The sequence below is a fragment of the Microtus oregoni genome, unplaced genomic scaffold (assembly GCF_018167655.1).
Source record: "Microtus oregoni isolate MIOR12 unplaced genomic scaffold, Mior012 000025F_ref0000491, whole genome shotgun sequence".
In the NCBI taxonomy this organism is placed as follows: domain Eukaryota; kingdom Metazoa; phylum Chordata; class Mammalia; order Rodentia; family Cricetidae; genus Microtus; species Microtus oregoni.
In genome coordinates this window covers 31,200,187-31,212,700 of record NW_024543084.1, presented here as the reverse complement: position 1 = coordinate 31,212,700, position 12,514 = coordinate 31,200,187, and the positions used below count along the sequence as shown (strand labels likewise).

The 12,514-nt window shown below is 38.8% G+C and overlaps 1 protein-coding gene across 4 annotated transcripts in view; it reads right to left on the bottom strand.

Moving 5' to 3' along the window:
* The window catches only part of LOC121462780 (ubiquitin carboxyl-terminal hydrolase CYLD-like), a 42,879-nt gene extending 31,574 nt beyond the window's left edge, over nt 1-11,305 (bottom strand). For all 4 annotated transcript variants that reach the window (XM_041674677.1, XM_041674679.1, XM_041674676.1 and 1 more), the window contains exons 1-3: nt 11,167-11,305; nt 9,742-10,044; nt 7,471-7,576 (exon numbers count right to left, since the gene is read on the bottom strand). In XM_041674677.1, the coding sequence (XP_041530611.1) occupies nt 7,471-7,576; nt 9,742-9,882 (247 nt within the window). In that variant the 5' untranslated portion in view covers nt 9,883-10,044; nt 11,167-11,305. The remainder of the gene's footprint in view (nt 1-7,470; nt 7,577-9,741; nt 10,045-11,166) is intronic.
* Between the last annotated feature and the right edge of the window lie 1,209 nt (nt 11,306-12,514).

Sequence of the window (12,514 nt, the reverse complement as noted above, 5' to 3'; positions counted from 1 at the left end):
TTCAAGGGAATTTCCTACACCCCCTATTTTTGATCCAACGCTTACCAGAGTGGATGCACTGCACTCGGCTTTGGGTCCCAGCATAGACTTGCGAAATGGGCACCTGCAATTCAAAGCCTGATCCCCAAACACCATTGGACTGCCTTTTACAAGTCTTTTTAAATTAGGGCTGGCTGACACCAATGTCCTAAATGCCTAAAACTTTTTGCCGGCATGAGGACCAGTGGACAGAACTCCCATATGCCCATGGTTTCTGGTTACTGCAATCCCACCCTTCCTTCCCTCAGTGGTCAGTGTCTCACCGCACTTGTCTTAGTTACCAGGGGCATGGCACCTGCAGATTCTCGCCTATCTGGGAATCGGAATCCTGAAAGTTCTGCCCTGACCATGCTGCTGGAGACACTGGCCACTGCATATGCACGCACGCGCGCGCGCACACACACACACACACACACACACACACACACACACACACACTTCTCTTGCTGTTTGTCTGCATCTCTGCACTCCTGTCTCTCATTCCTGGCATGTGATCTGGTCATGCTGGGATTCTCCCTGCCACGGATCTGTTCCCCCTGCCCTACTACTCTGACTTGCATAGGTGTTCTGTCCTATGTTGGGTTTCTGTTCTCCCTTATAGCATCTGCTGATCTAGCCCTCAACGGGACCACCTGTGTGCTTGCCTGGCTCCTGCAACCTACTCCAGGATTTTAAAGTTGGTCAGCTGACACAGTTTCCTGGAAAAATTTTGTTCATCTCTTAATAAATACATGTAAATAATGTGGTCACAGTATGCTTGCTTTGTGCCTGTGTGCGTTTGTGCGCATGTTTTAAAATCTGTAAAACTTGTAACTCCAGATTACAACTGCTCTGAAAAAGTACAAACGCATAGATAACCACCATTTTGGTTAAATTCAAAACCTCAGTCCCATCCTTATTAAGGGTACCCACATGCGCTGGTCCCACCAAGGAAATATTCCTCTCCCATATGCTTTGACTTACAATGTATTTCTGTATAATTCCTGTCCTGTTCATAAAAAACAAGGTTTATAACTATGCAAATTTACTGAGATATTAAGGCTTCACCTCTACATTCATGTACAAGAACACATGTTGCTAGCAGTCAGATTTTTTATTTTTATTTTTTTAAAAGATTTAATTATGTATTTTATTTATTATGTATAGTGCTCTATCTTTCTGTATGTTTGCTGGCCAGAAGAGGGCACCAGATATTACAGATGGTTGTGAGCCACTATGTGGTTGCTGGGAATTGAACTCAGGACCTCTGGAAAAGCAGTCAGTGCTCTTAACCTCTGAGCCATCTCTCCAGCCCCCAGCAGTCAGATTTTTTAACTTAAGAGTAAACCCCTTGATATTGATTTAAAACACTAAATTGTTTACAATGTTAAAACTTGGTTCTGCCTTCTACAGATTAGGATTATACTCTCTGTCTTAGAACCACAGCTAAAAAACTACATATTCCTTCTAATCTTCTTGCCTCTACTAACATTGGTAAGCTGTAACTGTTTGGGTAAACTATATGTCCAAATTTGACTTATATTTATCTAATTTAGATATCCCTGACAGGTAAAGGTACCCTGATCCTCAGGTGCCTTTACAGATCTGAGAATATGCTGCTGAGGATGTGGAAAACTGGGTCATTCATATATTTCCAGTGGTCATGTGACACCATACAATCATGCTGTAAAACAGTGTAGCTGTTTCTCTAAAATCTTACTGTAAATAGTGGTACCCTGTGTGGGTAGATCAAGTTCCTTTCAGAAGCCACAGTCTCAGCTAGTGGTGGGGTTTCATACCTACTCGCCACTCCCTCCAGGCTGGGATTTTGTCTGGACTGAAGCTGCACAGGTCGTGAACACATCATCACAAATCCTGTAAGATTATATATACAACTGCCCTGCTGCATCCAGAAAATTCTGTTTTCTTGAAGTTGACCTCTACCTCTGGCTCTTAAGAACTTTCTGCTCTCTCTTCTGCAAAGTCCCTGAGCCTTGGTGGGAGGAATGCAAATGTACGTGCCCAATTAAGGCTGCAGACTCCACAGTCTCTTATTCTTGCACCTGAACCAGTTGAAGGTCTCTGTGTTGACATCTTCTGCAGGAAGAAGCTTTTCTTAAGGTTGAGATGTACTGGTCTATGGCTATATTATCAATTATATCAATTATATTGCTACAAAACTGTTACCATTTTTAAAGGTTATAAACCATGAAGACATGCAACACAAAGAAAAAACTGATCGGGAAGGATACAAAAAGAAATTATGCGTTTGGGATCAGCCTCAGGAGGAAAGGGTCCCACTAAATGACTTCCTTTTCAAATTTCTGTGAATGTGCACATACTGTGTAGTCTGAGTTGTTGTTGGTAGTTGCATTATACTCTTAAGCTTCACAACGACAGACACAGCTCAGTGCATTACTTTGATACTCAAAGAAATGCATACTTTGGGAGTGTCACAAATTGGCATACTTCATCGCAACTTTACAAACCTGGATGTGCTGTCCCAGCAGCTTTAATGCTTTGGACCATCAGAAACAGCAGTGCAAAGAGGGACACTTTAACAGCGGGGTGAAGCAAAGGTTTCCAGATACCAACAGGAAGAAATATTTCACTGGGGAGAATTCTTCCCAAATCTCACCAACTGTTCAGCTGCTCCAAAAACAATCTTTCCTACGTGCTAGAAATGTTAATTCTGTCCCACAAATGGATGTAATTGGGCAAGAAAAAAATAAATAAACTAAGGAACTAAAGGAGACACTGTCACGCTTTTTCCCCTCAAGAAAAGAATGTTAATGATACAAAATATAGATGAAGGCTTATTCAAATATACCAAATTAATTTTCATTTAAATAATTTTACTTTTTAAAAGTCTATTTGCAAGCTTTATTTTGTTGGCAAATACGTGTAATTTATGTGTATAAAAGCAGTATCGTTCTTAATTATCTACTATTCAAGGTTTATGAATATCAATGGCTATGAAAGAGAAAAAGCATTCTCTTCCTTTCTTACAACTGCTCTAAACCAGCAATAACATCAATGACAAGCAGGAATCTTGAAGATCTTGACAAGGGACTTCCAAGTCATGAAACTCATGTTTTGTTTTGTTTTTGGTTATTTTAATTCTATACCAGTGTTGAAATAGAAGATAATTAAAATGTTTTTATGGTGGGTACTGCTAAAAAAATTTCCTTGTAAGGTTACAGTCCAATTCCAAAACAGTTTTACTTTTCTTTTTTCTATTTATTATGTGCTACTGCAGAATCTAAGACAATTTACAGTTCAAACAAATTTAGAGTTGCAATATAAACATATATTAGTCACATACATACATATATAAAGAAAGAAAGCTGGGAACACATGAATCTTTAATTTACAGAAGACTAAAAAGATGCAATCAACTCTGCATCCCTGAGCTTCACAGCTCAGGAATCTTATTCCTTCTTTTTTTAATATTTTATTTATTTATTATGTATAAATATTCTGTCGGTGTGTCTGCCTGCAGGCCAGAAGAGAGCATCAGATCTCATTTCAGATGGTTGTGAGCCACCATGTGGTTGTTGGGAATTGAACTCAGGACCTTTAGAAGAGTAGGCAGTGCTCTTAATCACTGAGCCATCTCTCCAGCCCCTCTTCTTCCTTCTTGAATGGTTATACTAACAATGATTTTCCCAATCCCACAACATACTTCATTCAGCTATAAAATGTAAAGCCCAAGACAATGCAATTAAGATAGCTAAAAATTGAAAATTACATTCACACAAAAATGTCGCAGGTTTTAAGGTTTCAAAAGCACCATTGGACAGTTCCCTGGGGGAAAAAAAATCCTTAAAAAAAATGCCCAAATATACTTGTTTGCCAACTAAAGTGGAATTTGTGGGATATTGTGAAATCAGTGAGACATGAGTATAGAGAAGCAGTTTACTATGAATTGGCTCCTGTGGGAAAAAAAACTCATAAATAAAAGAAAGAATTACAAGGGCTTATTCCCAGCCATTCAGCAAGTTAGCATTATAAAGTCAGCATAACTCTCCAACTTTTAGAACAGGCCTTCTTAATTCAGCTCCCAAATAATTTCTTGTGTGTGCTGCTCAAATGTCTCCTGCAGAGGTCTGTGGGAGCACATGAATGTGACAGGGCAGCCCCCCATCTTCTTTACCCCTTGTTTGACCATTCTCCAGCCTCATCATCATCTTACTGGCCACAGATTCTGTTCATTTACTATCTATCTCAACTTATTAAATGAAAGTTCTACATAGGAATTACTTTATTTTAAAAATTTTTAGTTAAATTATCACTCTGTGTGTGTGTGTCTGCACACGCACCCATGTGCCATAGCATGCATGCATAGATCAGATGATAATCTGCAGGAGTCATTCTCTCCTCCTAGCACGTGAGTTCCAGGAATCAGTCTTGAGGGCAAGTGCCCTTACCCACTGAGCCATCTTGCTACCCCTAATCATCACTTTTGTTCAGTGCGGAGACTGGTACTTACAGCTTCACTGAAGTACTCTAACCATGGAGCTACAGTCTCAACCCCAAGAATGCTTATGTGCTTTGCCTCCTAAATATCCACATCTAAGGAAGTCTACGTGAGGGCTTTCTACTATCTGAATGAATGGTGCTTTTACACTGCTGTATTTTAAACAATAAGCACTATTGTAACATTAAAAAAAAGCATTTTAATTCACAAACATCCCAAACTGTGCTGTCTATAAAGCATGGATGAAAAGTAAACACAACTAATTAAAATAAGGACACATATGTTTTCCCTGAATATAAACCATTTGTTTCCAAAAAGTAAGAAAGGGAATTAGGAGTGGGAGACCCAGGAGGAGTTGGGGGGGTATTATAATCAAAATACATTATATGCATGTATGAAAATTTTCAATAACAAATATATCTTAAAAGAAATCAAAAGTAAAGTATGTCAGACTTTTTCAGAGCAGATCTGTCATATGAACCTCATGCCTCCTGCTACAAAACTAAAAGCTGCATGGGAAGCATGTTCAAATTGTAGAACAATTTAGGACTTGACACCAACAGGCAGACAGGAAGGGTAGAATGCAGGTTAGGAGCCTTCAGTTTCCATTTCTATGAAATAAGGAATTCAGGGCCTAAAATAAGCTATAAAAATAAATTCAAAAGCATTTTGTTGTCAACATTACCAATAATGGGAAAACACTAGAAGAAAAAGTACAGTGTGTTGCTCACTTATAATTCTCGTTACAGTAAAATCATCTTTTATAGAACCAAAAATGAAATCTCCATCTCCATGAAAATAATATCCCCTAGTATGTGACACTAAGAAATACAGGTTTTTGTGCAGATGTTCACAATGCAAGAGTACTCGTAGGATATGGGATTTGTTGGGGACTAAAGAGAACACAGGTTCATAATCAGATGAGTTTTGGACTTTGGTTCTGCCACTCACTTTCATCATAGATAATTTAAGTCTGATTTGAGCCCCGGGTTTTTTATTTTGTTTTGCTTTTGTTGCTTTTGCTGTTTATTCTGCTTTATATATTTTTAATAATTATTTATTTATTTATTTATTTTATGTATGTGAGTGTTCTATCTGCATGTATGACTTTGTGCCAAAAGAGGGCATCAGATCCCACTACAGATGGCTGTAAGTTACCATGAGAATTGGACTTAGGACCTCTGGAAAAGCAGTCAGTGTCATAACTACTGAGCAATCTCTCCAACCTCCCTGTTTTGTATTTTTAAGCAGCAAAATATATATTAAGACCTATCTTATAAATCTGTTCAGGACATAGAGATAGCATAAATCATCTAATTCCAGGCCTGGCACATCCCTGGTTATGGCTTGTGGACAGCCCTATTTCTGAATGCCTCTATTGGCTTCAATGCACTAGCCTATCACTGGGAATTCTAACAGCAGTGGTTGGTGTTACTACCATTGTCAATCACCTCATAGCAGCCAAAGAAGATACTTATTTGAGGCAAAACAAAAGGTTCTTAAGTTTTGGGGGGGATGTTTATTGTTTTTCATTTTTGGGTGGTGTTTTTATTTTCATTTATTTTTTAAGTTCAGGGGCTGTGCTGTAGCTCAATGGTAAAGTGTTTTACCACTGTACCAATTATACCAATGTAAAACACTCTATGTTACATACCCAGCAGTGTGTGTGTGTGTATGTGTGTGTGTGTGTGTGTGTGTGTGCGCGCGCGCGTGCAAGTGCCTTTACCCACTGAGCCATCTTGTTGGCCCTAATTATTATTTTGTAATAAATAATATATGTAGTAAAATACTAAGAATAACAGATATAATAAAACTATGTAATAGTTTCTGACTACAGTTATGAAGCATGATCTACCATAATAGCATCTTAAAACAAAAAGAACTTGGAGGGGGAGAATGATGAAAGAGTTGTCCCGATGAGGGTGCACTTCGGGGTCAGGAAGAAACCTCATGTCAGGGAAATTCAAGGAATTCACAAGGATGGTCCCAGCGAGGACTCCTAGCCATAGTAGAGAGGGTCCCTGAACTGGACATCTCTTATATTCAGATTGATGACTACCTTAATTGTCATTAGAGCGTCTTCATCCAGTAACTGATGGAAACAGATGCAGAGAACCATACCAAAGCACTGGGCCAAACTCCAAGTATCCTGTTGAAGAAAGGAAGGAACCCACGGAAACAACTAATCTGGGCTCATAGGAGCTCACAGACTCTGGACCAATAGTGAAGGATCCTGCATGGGACTGAACTAAGCCCTCTTCACATGTGTGACAGTTGTGTAGCTTGATCTACTTGTGGGACTCCTAACACTGGGATCCTTAACTCTTAAGCTAAGTTTTGGGAACCTATTCATCATATTGGGTTGCCTTGCCCAGTCTTAATAGAAAGGGAGGAGCTTAGTCCTACCTCAACTTGATATGCCATACATAACACCCACGGGAGGCCTGCCCTTCTCTGAACAGAAACAAAGGGGAGGCAAGCAGGGCCAGGGGCGGGGGGGAACAAGAGGAGAGGAGGGAGGGGAAACTGAGATCAGGATGTAAAATAAATGAAAAAATAATTAAAAACAACAAAAAAGGAACTTCAGCCATCATTTAATAAGAATCCTGAATCCTCTGTGGAGTTTAGATGAGATAAACAATTTTTTTAAAAGCTTCTAGCTTCATCTCTTACTCCAAGAGACAGCATTTTTTGTATTTTTGAACCTTCCAATTACAAGACAGGATTTCTTTCTCTATTAGAATGTCTAGGAGAAGACAATGTAAGAGATAATGTATAAACTTCACTATACTTACATACTTTTAGAAATAACCTTTATTGCCTTATTTCGGGAGAAAAGAAAGGTTAGTCTATATAATGACAATTCTACAATATAAAGCCAACTTCAAAAGATCCATCTTTAGTATATATTTGCATTCTCATAACAAAATACATGTTCGAAACTATCTTCTGAATACATAAAGGAGACATACCTGGAATGATATCATTGATGTGCAGAAGAATTGTACTTTCAACACTTGCAAAGCTACAAAGTTGTACTCCATCAAACATTCCATCCCAGTTGCCAATAGGGTTATCCTTGAAATGCCAAAAAAGTAAACCTTTATATACCTTTGTCAATAAATATAAATGTGAACGCCAACATTTCTTTCAAAAGTATTACCTAAGATATCTTTCATAGAAAAATGTTAACTATTTTGCCCAAAAGAAAGGCTGTATTAGAAATATCTGCTAAAGTAACAACGTTTTACAATAAAAATAATAACAATCAACTTACAGCAAACACACAAAATAATGAATCAAAAGCATTTTTCATACTTTAATCTGCAGTAATAACACCAGCTGAGGTTTAAAGAGACATTGTCTGCAAAAGAAAACTTACTAGGATTGCATTATTTTACCCAGAAACCTACCCTTAAAGTTAATCACACATCTGCATCCCCTGGGCACTTTGCTCACTGTATTACTGTGTGTCTTTTTATAAACAGAAGAGCAGTTACTTCAGAATTCTCTTGTTATCTGTGGGTATACAAGACTTTCCTCAAAAAATGAGGAAAGTCTTGATTTTCTAAGTTATTCTCTACTGTGTCACCAGCACAGGAGTTATTCGTGAGGCACAAGCAGATGGTCATGAAACAACTGCCCTGAGAACCAGTGAGGAATGTTAGCGTGTCCCTGGAAGCAGACAGCCATGAGTAAAGTTAGGATCGACCAACTTTCTTATCAAGAAGTCTAACGGGACTGTTTGGAGCTGATGCTCGCATAAATCAAACAATGGACAGAACTTGTGTGGAGCTGGCAGGCAAGTCTCAAGACAGCCTGCCTGGGCTAAATAAGATGACCTCCTAGGTCACCATTAAGAAGGGAGAGGACCCAAACAGTTCCTGTAACATCTAAAGCCTGGCCCAAGAAACCTATATAGCAAGGGGAGACTAAGTCCAAAAACTAATGGCCTTCTTTCTCCAACATTCTCTCTACCCAGTCTACAACTCCTCTGAAACACTAAACTCTCATTTAGAGAATTCTTGTTCTTAATTATTAACGATTCTGAGAGACCCACGGGTCTTACTCTGGCTCTAATTTCACATAGCGAGAGTCTGGCAAATTCTTATTTTGTACCTAACTAATGAGCCATCTTACACAATTTCTAAGTACAAGGCAACAGAAACACACTGGAACATTCATACCCAACCATCTCTGTAGAGCATTTATGAATAAATAAAAATGATTATTAAAAATATTCACTGTGTGAGTCTGCTGCTCATAATCCTCTCCCAACACACCCTGGTAAGAACAATTATGAAGGAATCTCCTTTATCCATAATGAACTTTTGCCTATACTTTCAGTCTAAGATAAAAATGTTCTCAACTTCTTTCTCCTCATTTTCTTAGGGCCACGTTAATTCACTATGTGCACTGGAATGCACCCATTGTTAGCGAGTATGGTTATTCAGTAATAAAATGAGTGACACAAACAAAAGGAGTCATATTATACCATATGACCTCACTTCTGAGGTACCTACAGCAGGCAAACACCCAGTCTGTAGTTACCAGGCATGGGCAAACTGGGCAGAATTTATTTAATAGAAACAGAGCACAGCACAGGATGATGAAAAAGTTCTGTAGACAGACAGTGGAGAGGCCATGATGAGAATATGCCAAATGATTTGAACTGTTAGTGTAACCATGGTTACACTGGAGCCTTTCTTATACACAGTTTGCCGCAATAAGAAAACAGTTTTTAGACAGTGAAAATCCTGTGGGAATACTCTGTCAACTCAAAAAGCAGTATGATTCTTTTCCTGAGTATTTTCTATTAATAACTTTCTGCATTCATTATTATGAGAAAATTAATTAAACGTTAGCAAATATACAAAAAGTATCAAAAGTATTTTTAAATTAAAGGAAAACACAGTATCATACAATATATTTGGACTTAGTCAGAGAAATGTCAGTTTGTTTTATTGTTTTGGTTTGGTTTTTGTTTTTGTCTACTGGTCAGTTAAAATAAGGATAATTAAAAGACTGAGATTATTATCCCAGTTTCTTAAAACACGAAAAAATTTGGGAAATGTATTGTTTCTGCTCACATTCCTACTGTAATGTTTCTGTACGAAAGACAAACTGGAATATCTTCTTTAAAATACTGTAAATTTGAAGAATACAAAGTGTTCAATTTATTCCTAAATTAATAATAAAATTAATATATATATTCACAATAATAAAACTCAAAAAATCCTTACCATGTCCACACCAACAAAATATCCTAGACTCTCTATTTCTGGCAAAACATCACAGAATATTACTTTTCCAGATTCAACACTTTCTCCGACCTTCAAAGATACTCTGGAGTTTTTTTCCAAAGGGGGAGGTTCAGCCTGCATGGTATCCCCTAGGGCTGCAAAATCACTTTCCAATCCATTGTCATCATCGTCTATGGGCTCCAGCTTGTCCAATGCCACAAACACGCCACAATCTTCATCACACTGAAAAAGCTGTTTCTCTTGATATACCCCATCAGTGAAACCTTGGCCACGATGTTCTTCCTAGTTTTCAAAGTTTTTTTAAAAAGAGATATAAAAAGATTATCCATTAAAGGGATTTCAGGAAATTACTTTGGAAAAACTCTAAATTATATCCATAATATGAAATATGACTAGAGCTGCTGTTGGGTTTAGGGTGTTTAAAGAATAAAGAAGCTGTATCTGATGATGAAACTAACTCATAATTTCAGATCATAATTCTTTTGAGAAAGAGTGAGGATTAAATTTACAACATAGTACTACCACGACTTTTGTCATGAACAGGCATTCAACTTTAACCAAACAGCAGCATCAGCTCCATTTACTGAGAACAAACTGTAACCATCTCCAGCCATCCACCGTACAACTACTATAAGTCATGTGTGCTCTAAGCACTTCACAGATGAGGAACAGGTTAGGAGAACTTGATGTAGGTTAAGTAGCTGGCAATCCTGCTAGTACATACCATAGCTGGCAGTCACAGCCTAATTATTTCACTGCTCGAAAAGCCAAATCAAGAAGCAAGTAAAGCGTGACCTCTCTCTACTCCTGAGAGTGTCCAAATGTGAACCAATAGTCAGTTTGGAATATAGAATTCTTAGATATGTTGCCACGGCACATAAGTTCCAAGGCAGTTTATACATTCCGGGAATAAGCATGAGCAAACTGAAATTGCTGCAACACACTTCAAAAAGTTTACCTCTAAACAGTTATACTTAGTAGCATACACTAAAAACTGGGAATCTTGTGGGTACTATCACAAGATAGTTCACAATTTTTTAAGTGTTTATAATTACAATTGGCAGTGTTAACTTTTAATATAGGAAACTTAAAATCTTCTTAGATATGAAGTCCAGAATAATGACTTGTAAGTTTCTACCGTAAGAGATAACTTTTTAAAGTTTTCAAGAATTGTCTTTATATCCTCTCAATTTATCATTAAATAAATTTGGGGGCTGGACTATAGCTCAGAGGCAGAGGGTCCTGAGGTCCATCCTGAGAACTATACTAAAAACAAACAAACATAAAACACAAATCTTATAAAGGGGAAAATATGTGCTCGTGGTCTCTCGCTCACGCGCACACTCGCTTTCTCATACGCTCTCTCTCTCTCCTTCTCTCTCTCAAATGTCCTAGCAAACTTACCAGCAATTCTACTCCAAAGAAAATCCCCGACACTGTCCTGTCCGCTAATAACGGTCCTCTGAAGCGCACAACTCCTGGAAATTTCTCTTCCCCAGATCGCAGCTGTACTTTCACAGGGCTGCCCACATCTACCTGGAGACCGTTAGTTAGTCGAATTCTGTTTCTAAATAGGCTGAGCCTCTCCTCACAATTGGTAATTGCCAACAGTAACTCTGTAAATTTCTCAGTAATGTGATTAGAGAAGGAAGGGAGTAAAACAAAAGAGACTTTGGAGCCTAAGAATGATTGTGTGTGGTTCCTGAGTTTTGGCTGTTTACCTGGCCCCGGGAGGAGTCCGGCCAAGCTGGAGTACCCGTGTAGAGGTGCAGGAGCAAGTGTTACAGAGATTGAATGCCATGTTCAGGAAAACGGATGGTTCGGGAATATGGTAAAAGACAGGCAACCTGAGCCCTTTAGGCCAGCTTCCATTTAAGATGTAATTAGATTGTCCATGGCTGCTCACATCAGGCTCGCTCATTCATAATGTACCCTCCATGTTCAGATCCAAAGTGTCTGGGTCAAGTAGAAATCAAACTAGTCTCTGAAAATTGAGATAGGACCTGTGTAATAGGCCAATCAATGCAATAAATTCTGCTCAAATCCAGACATCTTGGGTTTCTGAAGAACTCCTTCAAAGCTTGAGATTTCCCATTTGTCCTGTCTTTACTCATCTTATCTAAAGCAAACCAAACCAAACAAAACGAAGATACAGTCTAGTGCATAGAAGTGTTGGCATTGCCATTCTACCCTAAGCAACAAGCTTAGAGATGTGGAGTCACAGGCAAACCAGCACCCCAAGTTAGAGAGAGTGAGGAGAATGCCCAAGCTCTTATCTCTGCTGGAACCAGGACAGGGAAACCTGAGCTATAACTGGTAAACTGCTAGGAGTTCTATGTGAACAAATCAGAGAGTGAAAACTTAGGTCAGCACCTCACAGGCCAGAGAAAAAGCCCCTCTGCTTCTGCAGGGCAAGGGAAAGAATATTCAAAAATAATCCCAAGTGCCGCACTCTTCTTAGCAAGGCCTGCCTTGGGAGGAATGTCTGGTGAGAGCTCGGCCAGCTGGGGTTTTCTACAGCCTGATTAGACTGGAAAAGGAAAACGCTAGGCATCTTGTTCTGACCAAGGATGAGGAGAGCTCAGAAGTAAACTCTGTGATGTGTTCACTGTGAAGTCCTCTGTCACAAGACTGGGTCACATCACAGAACTGTAGAACCCTTCCCATCTGCTCACCATACTACCTCATGACCAGTGACTGACAGTAGTCGCTTTTACCCATACAGTGATTAAAAAAACTTCCAAGAGCCGGG